Raw genomic sequence first — 18343 nt, forward strand, 5'->3', positions numbered from 1 at the left:
AAGACAATAATTTATTTAAGACATTTAGTCATTTTAATACAGCCACTCAACTTTTATCAAAATCTGGACAGCTCCCAACTAAGAGTTTAAAAAACCCATCAATATATCATATGAATGTACATCTGCATATGGATGTAAACAAAATACAGGGGCTTACCATCTAAAATAAAATCTGAATCTTTAATTTATGTAGGAAATATGCCATCAATCTGTATGTGCATCGAAACAAGATTTTTTGTCATATTCACTTCATTATTTTTTTATTTACATTTATCCATTTGTGATTCAAAAATTCTAGTAATTCAGAATTTCAAATATGGGTACATAGCACAAGTATGTTCCTTGGGTTATATGTTTCTGTCTATACTTATATTAATTAATCAGAGAAACAACTAAATATTTGGATTGGAGGGATTTTAGAGGCAAGTAGAAACTTATTTAAATCCTGCTGGTCAGACATCTGGGAGATACAGATAATCCTTGACTTATGACAGTATGACAACACGTGATCCTGGAATTATGGTCATAAGACATTATAGTCATAAGTCGAGGCATCACATAACCACACCTGGTTTTTTTTTTTTGATATTTTTGGCAGTAGTTATTAAAGGAATCCATTTTCCCTAATGGAGTGCTTTTGCCAGAAACAAAAACTGGCAAAAAAAACCCTGCAAATAGCAATCATATGGCTGCAGGACACTGTAAACAGTTGTAAAGGTGAATTGATTGCCAAGCATCCAAAATGCAATCATATGGGCATGGTGTGAGTGTGGCTGCTGCAACTTTGAAAATTGGTTGTAAGTAGTTTTTTGGGGGGTGGTCTGTAGTAATTCAAATGATTGTTAAGCAATCCGTTGTAAGTCAAAGACTATCTGTACTCATTACAAAACGTAATGAGAAGAAATAAAAGTGAATTATTTCTGCACAATATTATTTTGTTACTTTACATTACTGGGAAGAATAGGGCTATTAGAATATGTTATCTTGGCTGCAAAAATCCAGACAACCATTAAATGTCAATTAAGCTATATAGAAAAAATGTAATTCTGATGAGCTCGTTTAGATTTTGGCATCCCTAGGAACGACCTACATGTAACACCTTTCTACATATAAACGTAGGAGAATCCAGTGTGCAAAGTGGGAACCTAATGCACACTTAATGCTGGGATATAATCATATTGCACTTTACTCTAAAAGTTCTGAGTGGTGCAATAAAATCCTCTTCCCCTCCCAATCTCAATTTGGGTTATGGCAATCAACTGTTTTTATCATCCCTTTTAATGTCTCTTTTAGATGGTTATCATTAGACACATGGCGAAAAAAACCACATTTAAACACAATTCAAAAGTATCTGGAAGCTTCAGCTGGTGCCGAATGTAGTGGTGCAGGCTGTTACATGAGTCCTAGAGCAGCACATGTTCAGTATTTTTTAGTATTTATTTGATTTGTCAATTGCTTACAAGATACAGGTATAAGAATAAATATAGTTTTGAATATAAGAAAAACTTATAAGAAAAATAAAAAAAATAGGACAGGGATAGTAGGCACAATTGGTGCACTTATACACGCTCCCTCACCTCTGATTTATGAGCTGTATTGGCTGTCAGTTTCTTTCTGGGTCCAGTTTTAGGTGATTTTAACCTTTAAAGACCTTCACAGCATGCTGTTGAGGTATCTTCTATCCTTGGTTGCATCAGTGCATCCACTAGATCTGTCAGAGTTGACATGTTGTGGGTACCATTGACTAGGGATCTTCATTTGGTGGATTCCAGGAGAAGTGCCTTCTCTGCTCTGCAACCAGATTATGTAACATTCTTCTCCCAGAAATTAGATTAGCTCCATCCCTTTTCATAAGCTGCCCAGACTTATCCTCTGGTAAGATGGGCAGCCAATCAATCAATCAACCTTTTGTAAAACCCTCAAAGTTTTGGCTACGTTGTCAGGATTGGGACTGCCAGGCAACAGGAAACTTGCCCAAATGGCTTTATTGTTGAGGTAGCCATTTTTATTCTCTCTTTCCTGTGGTTTGTATCATTCACTTATCATACTTATCAACAAGGTTTTTTACATTGTACACCTTTGATTTTATGCATTGTTTTATTTGATAGCTGTTAAGATGCTGAGTTCTCTTCAGTGAGATTGGCAGCTATATACATTTGATTAATTGATAAATTAAATAAATGAAAGATAATAAAAAACTAAAAAGGAAAACAAAACAGAAGACAGTCTCTCCAACATCCAGATTTTATCTCTGCCGTGTCCAAGAAGGATAAAACAAGATGAAGCCTTTGTGAAATCCTGTAGAAATGCTGTTTGTCAGTGTTCATTCTTTGTTCTGTTCTTCCTAATTATCCAATCATGGAAATGATTAATATGTTTGAGTGTCACAGATTATCTTAAATTTCTTTCCAAAATGGGATGGTGAGGCATTCAGTACAAGGAGACTTGGGGTTATAATAGCAGTTGGGACTGGGATTGCCCTTACTAACCAATGTGGTTATAAAGTGTGATGTCATGTGATTGTGTAACTTAACAACAACAAAGCCAGGCAGTCCCAGTTGCTGTCACAACTCCAAGATGTAGGAGTCATTAAGCAGAAGAGGCAGATAAAGAACATGAGAAGGGGAGTGCCGTGAGAGGGCAAGACAAGGGAGGAATGAGAATTAGATATATTTCCTGCCTTGACTTATTTATAAGAATAATAAAGGCAGGATAATCTATTTAGCAAGGCCAGGAGCTTTGGACTACATTAGTGATCCATTCTGAGTACTGGTATCCTCAGGATATCCATTGACTCCTCAGAATATCCATTGACAGAGGCTTTTAGTTCTCTTTTTCTTAAAATTGTCTCTCCAGTGCCTTGCTTGTTCAAATGGAATGAGCAATTAATGTTAGTAAGACAGAACAGTTATAACTTTCATTGCTTTTTTGCTGGTTGGTTGGCCAACAGCAGAAAAAATGAGGAGGAGGAAAATGATGGAGACTCATGAAGGGAATGGGGTTCTTTGAAGGTGTGCTTTGAAGGACCTTCTGAAATCTGGAGATGATATTGAGGGGGAGATGTGACACACTGTACATAGAATAGAATAGAATAGAATAGAATAGAATAGAATAGAATAGAATAGAATAGAATAGAATACTTTATTGGCCAAGTATGATTGGACACACAAGGAATTTGTCTTGGTGTAAATACTCTCAGTGTACATAAAGAAAAGGTACATTCATTAAGAATCAAGAATTATAATGATAGTCATAGAGTACAATCAACAATCAAATCATACTAGGAAACAGTCAATATCAATCATAAGGATACAAGCAACAAAGTTATGGTCCTACAATCACAAATGGGAGGGGATGGATGATAAGGAGTGATAAGATTAACAGTAATAGTAGGACCTTTGTAAATAGTTGAACAAGTGAAATTACAAGTGAAAGCATATGATATCTGTGAAAATTTCAAATGAGATGGAATTAATTAGGAACTGAAATGAAGTAAAGTCCCATTTCTTTCCTATGTAGACGTTGATAAGATATAAATATTAAAGAGATATTAGGATCAAATATGATTAATTCTGACTGGTCTGTCTTGTGATTTGTCAACTTTTGTTTCCTTGCCTAATTGACTTCCTATGTTTTGATTACCAATTGATTAATTTATTCTTGCTAGCATTACATGAAACCAAATTCAGGCCAGTAAGCACAAATGTAGTTTGCCAAGATATTGACAATAACTCTATTTTTAAAATCTTAGGCAGAAAGTGTACTCTCAAAGTAAGCTAGCTCTTACTATAAATTCATATCACTTCTACTTAAATCAGTTTGATCTATTGGATACTACTTGTTTGCCAGTTTCTATTCTTTATTGTATGTCATGATTATATTAATATTGTGTTATGTACATTTATGTTATCTCATTTTAAAATGACCTGTGGGGTTAAAAATTCTTATTTGACTATATGTGTGACTGTAATTCACACAACCATGTTTATTGCATTCCTGTACATCATTTGATGTACCAGGCTAAACATAACTCACAAAGCACACATGACAAACCATTAACAATTAATTCCCATAACTGTGTATTTCATGTTCAATATTTATTGCCCATCTGGATTACAAAAATGAAAGTCATTAAGAAACTGACCATTTTTTCCAATAGTGCAGTTTTAGAATATGCAGTATATGATCCCACTCAATAAAATACATGGGTGATGTAATTATTCTTGTAGAAGACTTAGCTTAAAGCAATTTACCAAATTTAGAGCCAGAGAATATTTAAATTTAGGGTTCCATTTTAAATTTAATATTTAATAGCTCTGCTTCTCCTGTATTTTTATTCTGTAGGTAGAGCCATTTAATAGATGAAATACTGTATAGCACAAAGATGAATAATATGAAAAAAGCAACTCTTGAACAAAACAAAACAAACAAACAAAAAATCACAGGAGCAGAGAAACTAAGGAAACAAAACCAAATAGACAACTCTATGTAATGCAAGAACTGGTTTATAAAACATGTAAGGATAATAAATAGGATTTCTTGACTTTGAGTTTTCTGCTTGGTTTTTCTTTAGCTCCTGAATTGTTTTTCTGCCCTCTTAGAAAAGGATTTAAATCCAGAGGGTGAACCTTTCAGACAAACTTGAATCCCAGCAACTTTCTCTCTCACTCAGTTTAAAATTGTCTTCATGTAGAAAATTCAGTCCTTAACTGATCTAAGAATTTATGACAAATTAACCCGGATACAGCAGAGGCCCATTTAATTATCAAATTCTCCTTTCATTTGAGAAATGGCATGTTTTGTTTTTCTTCCATATTGTGTGGGGTTCCCTTTTCCTTTTAATTGAAGAAACACTGCTTCCCTGTGCTTCCGGTCTCCCCTGCCCTGCTTCCTTTTGGATAATAACAATGGATCACTTGCATGTGGTGTTTGATGCCTTGCATGATGCTAACATGCAAAGGCAAGTTCCAGTCTGCATGCTGCTTAATGAATGTTTTTCCCCTTTCTCTCCCTCCTTGTTATGTGCTTTCAGAAGACAACTATGTGGAAGGTGGGTGATTTCTATATTATTTTTTAAGCTCTGTTCTTTCCTTGCATATCCCTTCTTTTTAGTGTTTTGCCTCTAGGTTAGTGTTTATAATGATACATCTTATCATTAAAACGGTAAGTTGATTTTTTTCTTTCGTTATGAGAGTGTTGAAATCTTAAGATCATGGTTCTGGATATTTCCCTGCTACCCACACTTACCTGCCAACTGAAAATTAACTGCTAAAAATGCAAATTATATCTAGGTTTAATTGGGGAAAATAGAAGTCAAATACCACATATTTATTTGTGCTCTATAAACTTATTAAGTGGACTTCATGTGCAGGTTGCTTTAATGCATTGTAACATCATAACCAAACTAAGTCCAATTTTATATTCAAAAAATTCTAATCAACATATTATGTCTCAAACTATGACAACAATCAAAAAACTGTCTGGGATATGCATAAAAAAATCATATGGTTCCTAATTTTCCCCTAATAGAATTGGTCATACTATAAGTTGCTTTTGAAGTTGCATTGATTATTTAAAAAAAACACATTATGATGCGGCATTAACTTTGTCTTCATAATCAATGCATTTAAAATTACAAATCACTACATAGTAATTCAAAATATATGATAAGCCTTTCTTATAAGCATGGAGTTCAGTTTTAACTTTGACATTAAGGAACTGCTTCAAGAAAGAGGAAAGGAGAAACTTCCCTTCTACATTTCTAGAAACTTTCATGACTGCATTTTTTAATGGAATCAAGCAGAGGAAAAACAATAACAACAAAACTGTATTCACTGCTTTCTCTGTGGTTGCATGCTAACATTTTGGATTATTGCTTATATTACTGTGGTTAAGAGTATTGCTAATACTATTGTATTGAGGGAATGTGATTTAATTTTATTATCTTACATGGTAGGACATTATCCATATTCAAGATAATGGATCATATTCTCAAATTATTCACACTACTTTCTAGTTTTGCAAGAATGGCCATTCATTTGTTTATCAGTTTATTAATGAAATTTCATTTTTCTTATTAATTAGATGTATATTCCATTATCTTTCCATGAGTGTAGCACTCATCTGTTTTTAAACAAAATCCCTATGAACAGGTTATGCTGAAAGATTGACATTTTTAAAATCAGTCAAGACTATGAATAGTCATGAACCTGAATCTATCCAATCCCAGTTTAACATTTGAAATAATGTGTTTACAATGACTTTCAGTTGGCATTGAATTTAATATATTCCAATATCATAAAAATTGATAAATATAAACATTGCTTATTAATAAGCAGCATATCTTTAACCATTGCCTCTTATATACCACTTTTCTCTCACACATGATAAGGACTCTTGAGAATCTGATTGTGGTCTAAATTCCTTTAGACTGTGTACAGTTTATTTTATTGAAATGGCAGAAAAAACAGACTTGCTTTAATAAATATTTTTAAGAGCATCTTCCAAAGCAAATAACAAAAAATAACACATAATCCTGCTAGTATATTGGTAAGTACATATTTAGCCAGTAAAACATCTATGTATAGATTCTGTAACTTTATGGAAAAGTTACAGCAGATTAGTGATTTTTTTATCTGATGTTTAGAGGGAATCTGGTGAGCTACCTACCAAGGAGAAAACAATATCCACCATCTGTTGTGGTCTAATTGTATTTTGCCAATTGTGTTGCCCAGGCAGGAAGCAAAGGAGAGAAGGAACCCTTCTCTTGTGGACTATCAAACATGCCATATGGTTCATAAGTTATAGAAACAGAACCACTCCACTTCAGGAGAATGGCTTTAATTGTTATTGTAATATGTTCTAAAGAAAGATGTGGCAGTTTAAACAAAGCCATGCCAACTATTTAATGAAAGGAAACAACTTTGAAAATTCAATGAGGCAATCATGGAAGCTCATGGAGAATCAGCTGGTTTTTCATTGCACTCTGTGGGGTGACTTCAGTAAAGAAGATTAAGGATTTTTTGCTTTAAGCAAGAATTTTTAATCTAATTCATAAAGAGGAAAAAAATAAGATACATACATTCATATGCATTGCAGAATAGTGTCTGAAGCACATTTGTGAATATGCAGAGCCAGATATATATTGATGTCTACATATTCTCTCACTTATTGTAGCACTCATGTCCATGCAAATTTCTTCATATGTAAGCTTGCTTACTATATGATCTTCCATTTCCTTCTGCTACCTTGATCAACATGTTTATCACCTAATGAAAAAAATCAACAAAGGAAAGATCAGAACTTAAAACCTCCAAGCCACATCATCCTTGTGGTACAATAATTACCGGTAATTCCTGATTTACAATCCCATTTTAGACCAGAATTTCCATTGCTAAGGAAGGCAGTTAAGTTAGCCAAAATTGATTTTATGACCTTTTTTGGCCATGATTATTAAGTGAATCATTGCAGTTGCTATAGGAGTTATATGGTCATTAAGCAAATCCAGCTTTCCCACATTGCTTTGATTTGCTTCATCTGACTTTGCTTGTCACAAACCAGCTGGGAAAGTAGCAAATGGGAATCATTTGACCCTGGGATGCTGCAACTGTAGTAAAAACTTGTTTGTCAAATTTCTGAAGTTTAATCATGTGATCATGGGAGGTCTGCAATAATAGTAATTGCAAAGACTGGTTGTAAGTCACTTTTTTTCAGTGCCATTGTAACTTGTAGGCAATGACTACCTCACTTCCTATTTAAATTGGGAGTAGAGAAAACACGATTAGCAAACAAGTCAATCTGTTTAAGTACAGGAGGACTTTGACTTACAGCCACAGTTGAGCCCAAAATTTCTATCTCTATGGAAAAGAAGTTGTTAAGTGAGTTTTGCCCCATCACCTTTCTTATCAGAGTTGTTAAGTGAATCACTGCAGTTAAGTGAATCTGGTCTCCCCAGATGTGCTATGGGTTTGGAGAGGAATCCTGGCAATCCTAGACCCTATATAAATATCTGTGATTCCATTTGTGGTGTAACAGTGCTGGAGCAGAGGGCAAGGCATGGGAAGGAATTGAGGGAAGCACTGATTCTGAATGAGTCAAAACCTTCATGGTAATTCAGCACGTCCAAGAGTTGGATAAAAATTATGCAAACCCCTACCAATAAGCAAAAAAATAATCAAACAAATAAATGGTTAAAAATGGCAAAAAGATGGTAAATTACACTTTCTGACTTTTCCCCTGTCAGCCTCTTACTAGCAACATACTTAGAATATTAGAGGCTTTGACATTCAGGTTATCAGTGAGGTCAGGCAGAAACCGCTCTCTTAATCAACCATCTGCATTGGTTGATTACAGAATTTACAACCTAATTAAGTGATTGTTTTCAAAACTGATTAAAAATCCATCTAGAGAAGAAAAATTAGGTTATATACTTGTACACATTTCACTATGAACTGATATGAATGAGATCAATCAAAATTCTTTATACATAACTGTGTATAATTGCACATATTCACATGCAGCAAATGTAACATCCAAGTAAAGTGTTCATGGCCTAATATCACAGTGCATAAACATTAAAAGTTGATGCATGTCAAAAACTGATCAAGATTAATACACCAAAATGATTCCTATACGTAAGGCAATGAAGCCCATTTTAGCTTTTTCCCTAAAGATCATTCTTTTGTTTTAATCACAACTATCCCTGCCTTTAAGGGATAGGGTGGCTCAGTGGCTAAGACACTGAGCTTGTAGATCAAAAAGGTTGGTAGTTCAGCAGTTTGAATCCCTAGTGCCGCATAACGGAGTGAGCTCCCATTACTTGTTCCAGCTTCTGCCAACCTAGCAATTCGAAAGCATGTAAAAATGCAAGTAGAAAAATAGGGACCACTTTGGTGGGAAGATAACAGCGTTCCGTGTGCCTTTGGCATTTAGTCATGCTGGTCACATGACCATGGAGACATCTTTGGACAGTGCTGGCTCTTCAGCTTTGTTACGGAGATGAGCACCACCTGCTACAGCCAGAAACAACTAGCACGTATGCGCAAGGGGAACTTTTACCTTTACCTTTATCCCTGCCTTTATCTGATTACATTTATAACAACTATAAATTTTCTTCAATATACTCATTAGAAATACCTTTCTTTCATCCTCATTTTTGATAGCATTCTCTTACATGCACTTTTTTAAAAAATTGTCTTGCTTCATTTTATCAGGCATCTTTTTCCTACTTCTCATTAGAATAACACCACATATTGTTGTGGTACTTGGTGTGAAGTAGAAGCCCCAGCCTAGAGAAGCTCACTATTTTAAACAAACCTCTGCTGCCCAAGCCCAATACTTAGTTAATTTAGAAAACTTAGAGGAAGAACCTTAGAGCTTACAAAACCTGGAGATCTTTGTAATTTCTTTGCTTTACAGTTGGCAGTCAATTGTTGTTTAAGGCTTCATTCTTGTCACCGATATAGTTTGTAATCTAGGCAAATTATATCTGGGAGTCTTCCATCTAGTCCAGTCAAGAGGTGAATTAATGATCAAGTGTCTGGAGATCTGAGCCAGATGTGAAGTCTGACTCTATAACACAATTCTCTTTATTTATTTGCAAGCAGTGTCTGTATCACCTTTCCTTTCATTCTCTTTCCATTCATTATGTTTAAATTTGAAGACAGGTTAATATTTTTCATAAAGGGTTTGTACCATTCACTTCAGTTTTTTCCATGTTTCTCTTTCTTTCTTCCATTATCATTTTCTTTTCAGGATTAGTTTTCATACTGTCAAGTAATAATCTGTTCCACAATCAGATCTTCTCATCCCTTTCTTACCCTCACCGATTCTGTCTTTTATCATAAACAACCAAATTAATCATGCTTTTACAGTATAAGTATGCATAAAAAGCACATATTTAAAATTGGTATTAGAAACACATTCTTTTTGTTCACCAAATACAGGAGTCTTCGGCTTACAACAGTTCATTCAGTGACTGTTAGAAGTGATAACAGCTCTGAAAAAAGTGACTTATGACTGTTTTTTACACTTACAACTGTTGCAGCAGCTACATGGTCACATGATCAAAATGCAGATGCTTGGTAACTGTTACATAGTTATGATTGTTAGTGTCCCAGGATCATGTGATCCCCCTTTGTGACCTTCTGATACGCCGAGTCAATGAAGAAACCAGATTTACTTAATAACCATGTTACTAACTTAACAACTTCACTGATTCACTTAACAACTGCGGTAAGATACATCATAAAATGGGACAAATTCACTTGAGAAATGTTTCATATAGCAACAGAAATTTGGGGCTCAATTGTGGTCATAAGTTGAGGACTTCCTGTGCTAGAGAGTATTTTACAGCCCTCTCTAAGTGGTTTACAGAATCAGCATATAGCCCCCAACAATCTGGGTCCTTATTTTACTCACTTTGGAAGGATGGAAGGCTGAGTCTGGTAAGATTCGAACTGCCAAATTGCAGGCATCTGGCACTTAGCAGAAGTCGCCTGTAGTACTGCACTTTAATCACTGCACCACCATGGCTCTGTAATCAACATTCTAATTCGTTCCTGGGCATCTAAATGGCTCTTTAATTTCATTCTTCTTGTTTCTAGCCCATTGCTTCATGTCATGTATCCTTATTGCATTCATTCAGAATTTTTCAACATATCACTGCAAGTTATTTCATCCTTCATTGAATCATAACATGCAACATGCATGCATCGTTACAACTTGCATAATCATCAATGTAGGACTTCTGAATATTTTACTCCACCGATCACTGATTATGGCTTTGATCAATCAAAAAATTTCATATTTTACTGAATAAAATAAAGACAATGTAGCAAAGTTGGCAGGTTAGTTGTCCTCATGCTATATGCAACAATCCCTACCAAGAATTTCATTGCACACAGTAAGAAGTATTCATATGTTAATGCTTCATACATACTTAGCTGTTTTATTTTAGATCACTACACTTTAAAACAAAAAAAAAATAGTTAAATATTGCACATTAAAAAAAAATCACTTTAATATTATTATGGTCACAGACCAATGTGCAGGTTTATGTAGTTAACAGATAACACAGGCAATATAAAATTCAGATACAAGAAACTAATATTCTTAAAAACCATATGAATTGTTGTGCTATCTAGTGGAATAAGAGTAATATTGTCAGAGTAAAATGTGAGAATAAATTCTGTTATTCATAATTCCATTTATGACAGGAAACCTAGTATATTTATTCATTTATTATTTATTTATTTTGTATAACCACCCGTCTCAATTGAGTAATTCTGGGTGGTGAATAATCATAAAACCAATTAAATAATCCATCACAGAGTCCTTCACATATTTGAAGGACACCACCAGGTCTTCAGGGTCTTGCAAACTGGGGCCATCCTAATCTCAGGAGGGAGCATGTTTAAGAGGGCAGGCACTATGTAGAAAAACTGGGTCCTGTCAGCTGACATTCCTTGGTCCTGCTGGACTGGATTCATGAAAAAAAAAAAAAAACTGGAAAAAGATGGTCCTTCAGGTAACTCAGTCCTAAGCCATGAAGGACTTGGGTATCAATATCTAGAATTCCATCTGAAAACCAGTGTAGCCCCTGAAGAAAAGATGATACATGTGCTGAATAGCTGTCACCATTTGTAACCAATGCAACTTCCTTCTGTACTGGCTGAAACTTTCAAATGCTCAAATGCTAATGAAGAGCAGTAACATATAGAGCACATTGCAGTAATCCAAATTGGAGGACATGAGCCCTCTGATCCAGGAATCAAAGCAACAGGTACCCAGACCAACAACCCTCTTAGCCACAGCAACCATCTGCTGTTCCAGCAGGAATCGTGAGCCCAAGAAGATGACCAGATTGTGTATCATGCCCATTTGAGACAGGGCCACCAGAGATGGAAAGCCCAAGAACCTACAGCCACTCCATCTTGCTTGGTTTAAGCCAAAGCCCTTTGTGCCCATCCAGTCTCCTAGAGCCTCTAGGCCCTGGGACAGAACTCTGTGGCATCACTCAGAGAGCCCAGGGGGAAGATATGTTGGGTATTATCAGCATATTGATGATACCTACCCCAAACCTCAGATCACCTCACCCAATGGCCACATGTGGATGTGAGATAAGAGGGAAGAGACAATCAAACTCTGTGGCACCACAGAAAGCAGAAGGCATATGCTGTACCTCTTCATTCTTATCATCATCAAATGAAACAAACCTCAGAGGGAGGAGAATCAGCACAACACTGTGCCATCCATTCCTAATTCCTGAAGCCAGTCCAGAAGGATACTATGATTGAAGGCTGCTCAGAGGTCAGGAAGAGCAAAGATGGATGCACTGTCTCTATCAAGCTCCTGCCAGAAATCATTTAGGAACACATCAACACTGTCTCAGTCCTCATTCCCAGCCTGAAAGTGATAGAGATAATCATGTCATACAAGCTCTTTCAATTTGCCATGTGATTATTTTCTCTACAACATTCCTTAAAAAGGAATAGTTGTATATTTCTTATACGATTTTGATAATTGTATATATTACAATTTCTACTGGTAGAAAAAAAATATGAATCTGCATAGGAAAGAAAATGGAGAAGGGGTGCATTTATGCAATAAATCCCATTGAGTTCTGTGGAATATAATCCATGGAAGATTCTGTAGATACATTTTGGATTTAACTTTTTTATTTATTTGACTGCTTTTAGAACTCATTTGAGAATAACTTCTGCTGCTTATAGTAGGATTTACTTGGAATAGATTCCTTTACAATAAAAACAGTTACTGTAATTATTGAGGTGATTATGGAGGTGCAAGACTGATATTTGTAACAGAACCCAGTTTGTGATGCAAATTTGCTATATTGTTTAAAATTTTATTTCTTTCCTTGACTGATAATACAAAATTTACAGTATGAACTTTGCTTCTTAAAGCATTCTTAATTTAGGAAATCATATTACCTTTTTACTGTATATATGCTCAATTTTCTATGTGAAGTAGAAGCCTTAATAAAGTTTAGGAATCTTACCTTCCAGTGAAAACCAGCATATTCTTTTTCAAACCTTATTTGTGTGAAGAAATGTGTAAGAATGAAATGCATGAGATTATATTTTATGACTCTTCCCAAAGGAATAGAATATTATTTTATGGCTTTTATTTTTAAATGACTTATATTGAGGTGTTTATTTGTTTAAAGTTAATTTGTATTAATGTTTGTAAAATTGAACATGGTGTATATTTCTTTTAAGAGGATGGAAAATACAGTCCCTATTCCTCCATTTGTTTCTTTAGGAAAATATAGCTTTAAAATGTTTTAGATAATTTGGATGGTAAGGAATTGTATAACGTACAGTTCTTTATAATTTTGAAAAACAACAGACCTTAATTTTGGTAAACCAAAAGTGTAATTCATTTTCAGCTGATCAAAGCAATGGATAATAAGGCCTTTCCCTTCCACTTTATACTATATTGTTTTTCCATTCACTGGATGATGATGTTGACGATGACAATGATGATGATATTCAGAAATGTATTTATTTTAGGTTGAATGTTGCACACAAACAAGGAGATGTCCCTTGCATTTTCATTTCAATGTGATAAAGTAATTATTTTATTTAATTATTTGAAACGCTCATTTTCAATGAGAGGAAAAAGATCAGACCCAGCCCATTCTTCAGGTTGACACTACTCCAGGTTTGGAAAAGAAAAATAAATAAATAAAAAGAAACTATTTTATAACTGCAGGATGAAGCATCCATCTAGCCAAAAAAATGTGATCCAAGTATTTATGAGATTTATGAACAAATATTCTAGGAATTGGTTGAAGCTGAAATCATTTTCTTACTATTTTTTGTCATTAAAACCCATTTTAATACCTAAAGAAGATAAAAGGTAATTCAGAATTATTGTGTTCAAATAGTAATGCAATTGTCCAATTCCCACCTCCAAAAGAATTCCAACTGGTGGTTGAAACATGCTACTTTGCAGTATTGTGCAAATACCTCACAAGAGACAGACACCTGTTATCAAAGAAATTTAAAAAGTCACTGTGACACTACCACCTTCCCTTGAACCCTTGTTCATTGCTGACTGTGCTCTTGTTTCCCTTTAAGGTCTGGCGCACTTGATGATGGGCGACCAAGGTATGGGTTCTGCTCCTTTTCCACTCTGCTTCGATCATTTTATTTTATTTTATAAAAATTATTTGTTTCTTTTTTGTGTAGCTGCTTCAAAGTACATCATAACAAATGATGGCCAAATGCTTGTGAGCTGTCTCAGGCTGTAAATAATCACACAGTCCTAATTACATCTTTTGGGTTTTTTTTTCCTTTCTTTTGCACTGTGTGTCTATAAATAGATCTAGCTTATGTTGCTGTTGTTCTTTACTATTTGCTCCTGAACCCTTTTGTTCTATTTTTTTTATTGTTTTCCTCATCCCACTAACAATAAAATAATTATTAAAAAGGGTGCTATTTCTAAAAATCATATTGAGAAATTACTATGAGATTAAATATAATGTTGATCATAAAACCTGAAATGCACTCTTCAGATAGATATGAAAGAAAATACTTGACTTATACCACTCCCACCCCACCCCAAAAAAGTAATCTGCTTTGCATTAATGCATGGTTGTTTGGAAAATGCAGAAACCATTTGTTTTTGGCTTCTGGAATGTTAAGAAGACATTTCTGTAGCATAATGGAATTAGTGATGTGTACTCATCATCTTGTGCAAATTCTTGCCCACCCAACTCAGTGTTCATGTTACTTTTGTGTCATGCCTTTAAAAAATGAAGCATGGGTTACTTCTGTATTTTTGTGCATGTACATGAAAGTTGGAAAGCAGTAATTCTTAAAATGTGACACCAACTGCATCTCCATTTGTCTTCAATCATTTGCCTCAAGCTTTGTCTCTTTTCATGCTTTGGTCTGTGATGGCATTTACATTTACACACACAACTCTTACTGTTGTTTCTCTTTTGTTTTCTCTTCCGTCTGGCAATACTTTCTTCATGGAACCATTTCATCAAATCCATAGGTAAAAGTAAAGGTATTACATGTCTTTCTTCTTTCCTTCCTTCTATGTCCCTTCCCATTCTTTTAAAAACCATCTATATACTGCAAAGTATGTCTGAGTGATGCAAGTACTGTTTATGTATTTAGTGTTGATAAATTGTGCTGGTGGGAGGTAGGTATGCCTTTTTATTTTACAAGAAAAGCTTAGTTGGTAAGGATCAGGGGAAAAAAAACAGACTATTTTTTTTAAGAATGTTTATTGTGTCTTGAATAGAAATAACAGGGCTATGACACTATGATTTAACATTATCTTGACAGTGTAAAAGCATATAGGTGACATAGTCTGTTAGCCAAGTTTACCAGTACAAAAATTATGAATGGATCAAAGATAGGACAGAGATTGGCAGAAATGTAGGTGAGAATTAATTGGTAATAGCTAAAACATTAATGAGTGTATGATATATGGTATTAGAAAAGGTGATGTCAAACACCAATATTTGTTTGGAGAAAATATAAGATGGAAAGGATGGGGATGGGTTGATAGAGACTTTTCCAGGATTAAGAGAGCAGCTTGGAAGAACAATCGGAGGCAGGCCCTGGAGAAGTTGAATTCAACAAACCATCTGAGGTATGAATTCTGTTTTCATTGCAAATGCAAAGCATACCTGTCAGAGGCAGTCTTTAAGCATGAAGCCACCAGATAGCTGAGCTGAGAAAGTTGGCCCAGGGTCCACTGCAATGACATGTAAGTCTGAGTACCATATGAGCAGAGCTTTTGTCTGCTATAGAAACTTGGCTACAGTTTTGTCTGTGAGAGTTTTGTGCATAGATTTGTAGCTTTATGTGTATTGCTCAAAGCATGAATACAACAAGAGAGATAGGAGACCCAGAATATTAAATGAAAGGTCGTGTAAGATTTTGGGGGATTTTATTTATCCTCTTAAATTTGTTATTTAAATCTGTATGTGAAAATAAGTAAAAACAGGTAACTCTTGCCACATCCTTTGGTAAATTTGAAACTTAATTAGTGTATCAGTATATAGTAATTAAAAATGAAGTACAAACCATCCAAAGCATTTTAGTGTCACTGACTCCAAGTGGAAAATGAAATACCCAATTTTCTTTTGTTGATATCAGTGGGACTCAAAAGGATTTCTATTTGAAAGAATGACAAAATATTTAAGTATATATATACACTGCTCAAAAAAATAAAGGGAACACTTAAACAACACAATGTAACTCCAAGTCAGTCACACTTCTGTGAAATCAAACTGTCCACTTAGGTAGCAACACTGATTGACAATCAATTTCACATGTTGTTGTTCAAATGGAATAGACAACAGGTGGAAAGCATAGGCAGTTAACAAGACATCCCCAATAAAGGAGTGGTTCTCCAGGTGGTAACCACACACCACTTCTCAGTTCCTATGGTTTCTGGCTGATGGTTTGGTCACTTTTGAATGCTGGCAGTGCTGTCACTCTAGTGGTAGCATGAGACAGAGTCTACAAACCACACAAGTGGCTCAGATAGTGCAGCTCATCCAGGATGGCACATCAATGAGAGCTGTGGCAAGAAGGTTTGCTGTGTCTGTCAGCATAGTGTCCAGAGCACAGAGGCACTATCAGGAGACAGGCCAGTACATCAGGAGACATGGAGGAGGCCGTAGGAGGGCAAAAACTCAGCATCAGGACCGCTACCTCCACCTTTGTGCAAGGAGGGACAGGAGGAGCACTGCCAGAGCCCTGCAAAATGACCTCCAGCAGGCCACAAATGTGCATGTGGCTGCTCAAATGGTCAGAAACAGACTCCATGAGGGTGGTATGAGGGCCCGACGTCCACAGGTGGGGGTTGTGTTTACAGCCCAACACCGTGCAGGATGTTTGGCATTTGCCAGAGAACACCAAGATAGGCAAATTCACCACTGGCGCCCTGTGCTCTTCACAGATGAAAGCAGGTTCACACTGAGCACATGTAACAGATGTGACAGGGTCTGGAAAAGCCATGGAGAATGTTCTGCTGCCTGCAACATCCTCCAGCATGACTGGTTTGGCAGTGGGTCAGTAATGGTGTGGGGTGGCATTTCTTTAGGGGGCCGCACAGCCCACCATGTGCTCACCAGAGGTAGCCTGACTGCCATAGGTACCGAGATGAGATCCTCAGACCCCTTGTGAGTCCATATGCTGGTGTGGTTGGCCCTGGGTTCCTCCTAATGCAAGACAATGTTAGACCTCATGTGGCTGGAGTGTGTCAGCAGTTCCTGCAAGACGAAGGCATTGATGCTATGGACTGGCCCACCTGTTCCCCAGACCTGAATCCAATTGAGCACATCTGGGACATCATGTCTCGCTTCATCTACCATGTTGCACCACAGACTGTCCAGGAGTTGGGGGATGCCTTAGTGTGGGAGGCGATCCCTCAGGAGACCATCCACCACCTCATCAGGAGCATGCCCAGGCATTGTAAGGAGGTCATACAGGCACGTGGAGGCCACACACACTACTGAGCCTCATTTTGACTTGTTTTAAGGACATTACATCAAAGTTGGATTAGCCTGTAGTGTTTTTGTCCACTTTAATTTTGAGTGTAACTCCAAATCCAGACCTCCATGGGTTGCTAAATTTGATTTCCATTGATAATTTTTTTGTGCTTTTGTTGTCAGCACATTCAACTATCTAATGAACAAAGTATTTAATAAGAATATTTCATTCATTCAGATCTAGGATGTCTTATTTTTGTGTTCCCTTTATTTTTTTGAGCAGTGTAATATGTGTGTATGCTTGTGTGTTTCTGGAAATAAATTGTTTTGGCAATGTAATTGTATTGCTTGGTTAACATATGAACCACAGAATTTTCAGCCACTCTCCATTTCACATTCCATTTTACTTAATGTGTTATAAACCACCCAAACTGCGACAATAAATGGTGCCGCTTGCCTACAATTTGTTCCTGAAGCCAGTTGCTTTAGTGTACCTGGCAGATAATATCAGGAATGACATCACTAAAGTGTAATAATACAATAAAAATATAATAAAGAAAACTGAGATATTTTGTCCATTCTTAACATCTAAATCCTCCCTTTGCCTAATAATAGGCTCAGCTATACATGTACCAACAGAATTATCCAAAGTGTTATTTTTCTGAGAGTAGGTTTGCTGATGTTGCTCCTTCACCTTAATCTATATTATAGAACTTTACCTTCCTGCCATTTGTAAGTTAAAATGTTAAAATCTTGCAATTTAGTGTATGTGGTACTATGACTAAAAATGCCCTAAAAGTTACCATGTGATGAGTTGTTCAAATAAGAAGCAAGAGGAGGAAAAAAAATTACATCAATATT

The 18343-nt window shown here is 35.8% G+C and overlaps 1 protein-coding gene across 26 annotated transcripts in view; it reads left to right on the forward strand.

Moving 5' to 3' along the window:
- NRXN1 (neurexin 1) overlaps window positions 1–18343 on the forward strand; it is a 915732-nt gene that overhangs the window by 95850 nt on the left and 801539 nt on the right. For 17 of the 26 annotated variants that reach the window (XM_087930798.1, XM_087930804.1, XM_087930891.1 and 14 more), the window contains exons 3-4: window positions 5033–5050; window positions 14103–14132. The exons of 5 other annotated variants lie outside the window; for them this stretch is intronic. In XM_087930798.1, the coding sequence (XP_087786924.1) occupies window positions 5033–5050; window positions 14103–14132 (48 nt within the window). The remainder of the gene's footprint in view (window positions 1–5032; window positions 5051–14102; window positions 14133–18343) is intronic. 4 more of the 26 variants (XM_087930810.1, XM_026696010.2, XM_087930872.1 and 1 more) reach the window with 1 other exon arrangement.

The sequence above is a fragment of the Pseudonaja textilis genome, chromosome 1 (genome assembly GCF_049901715.1).
Source record: "Pseudonaja textilis isolate UNSWEBS1 chromosome 1, rPseTex1.2, whole genome shotgun sequence".
NCBI classification, from domain to species: Eukaryota; Metazoa; Chordata; class Lepidosauria; order Squamata; family Elapidae; genus Pseudonaja; species Pseudonaja textilis.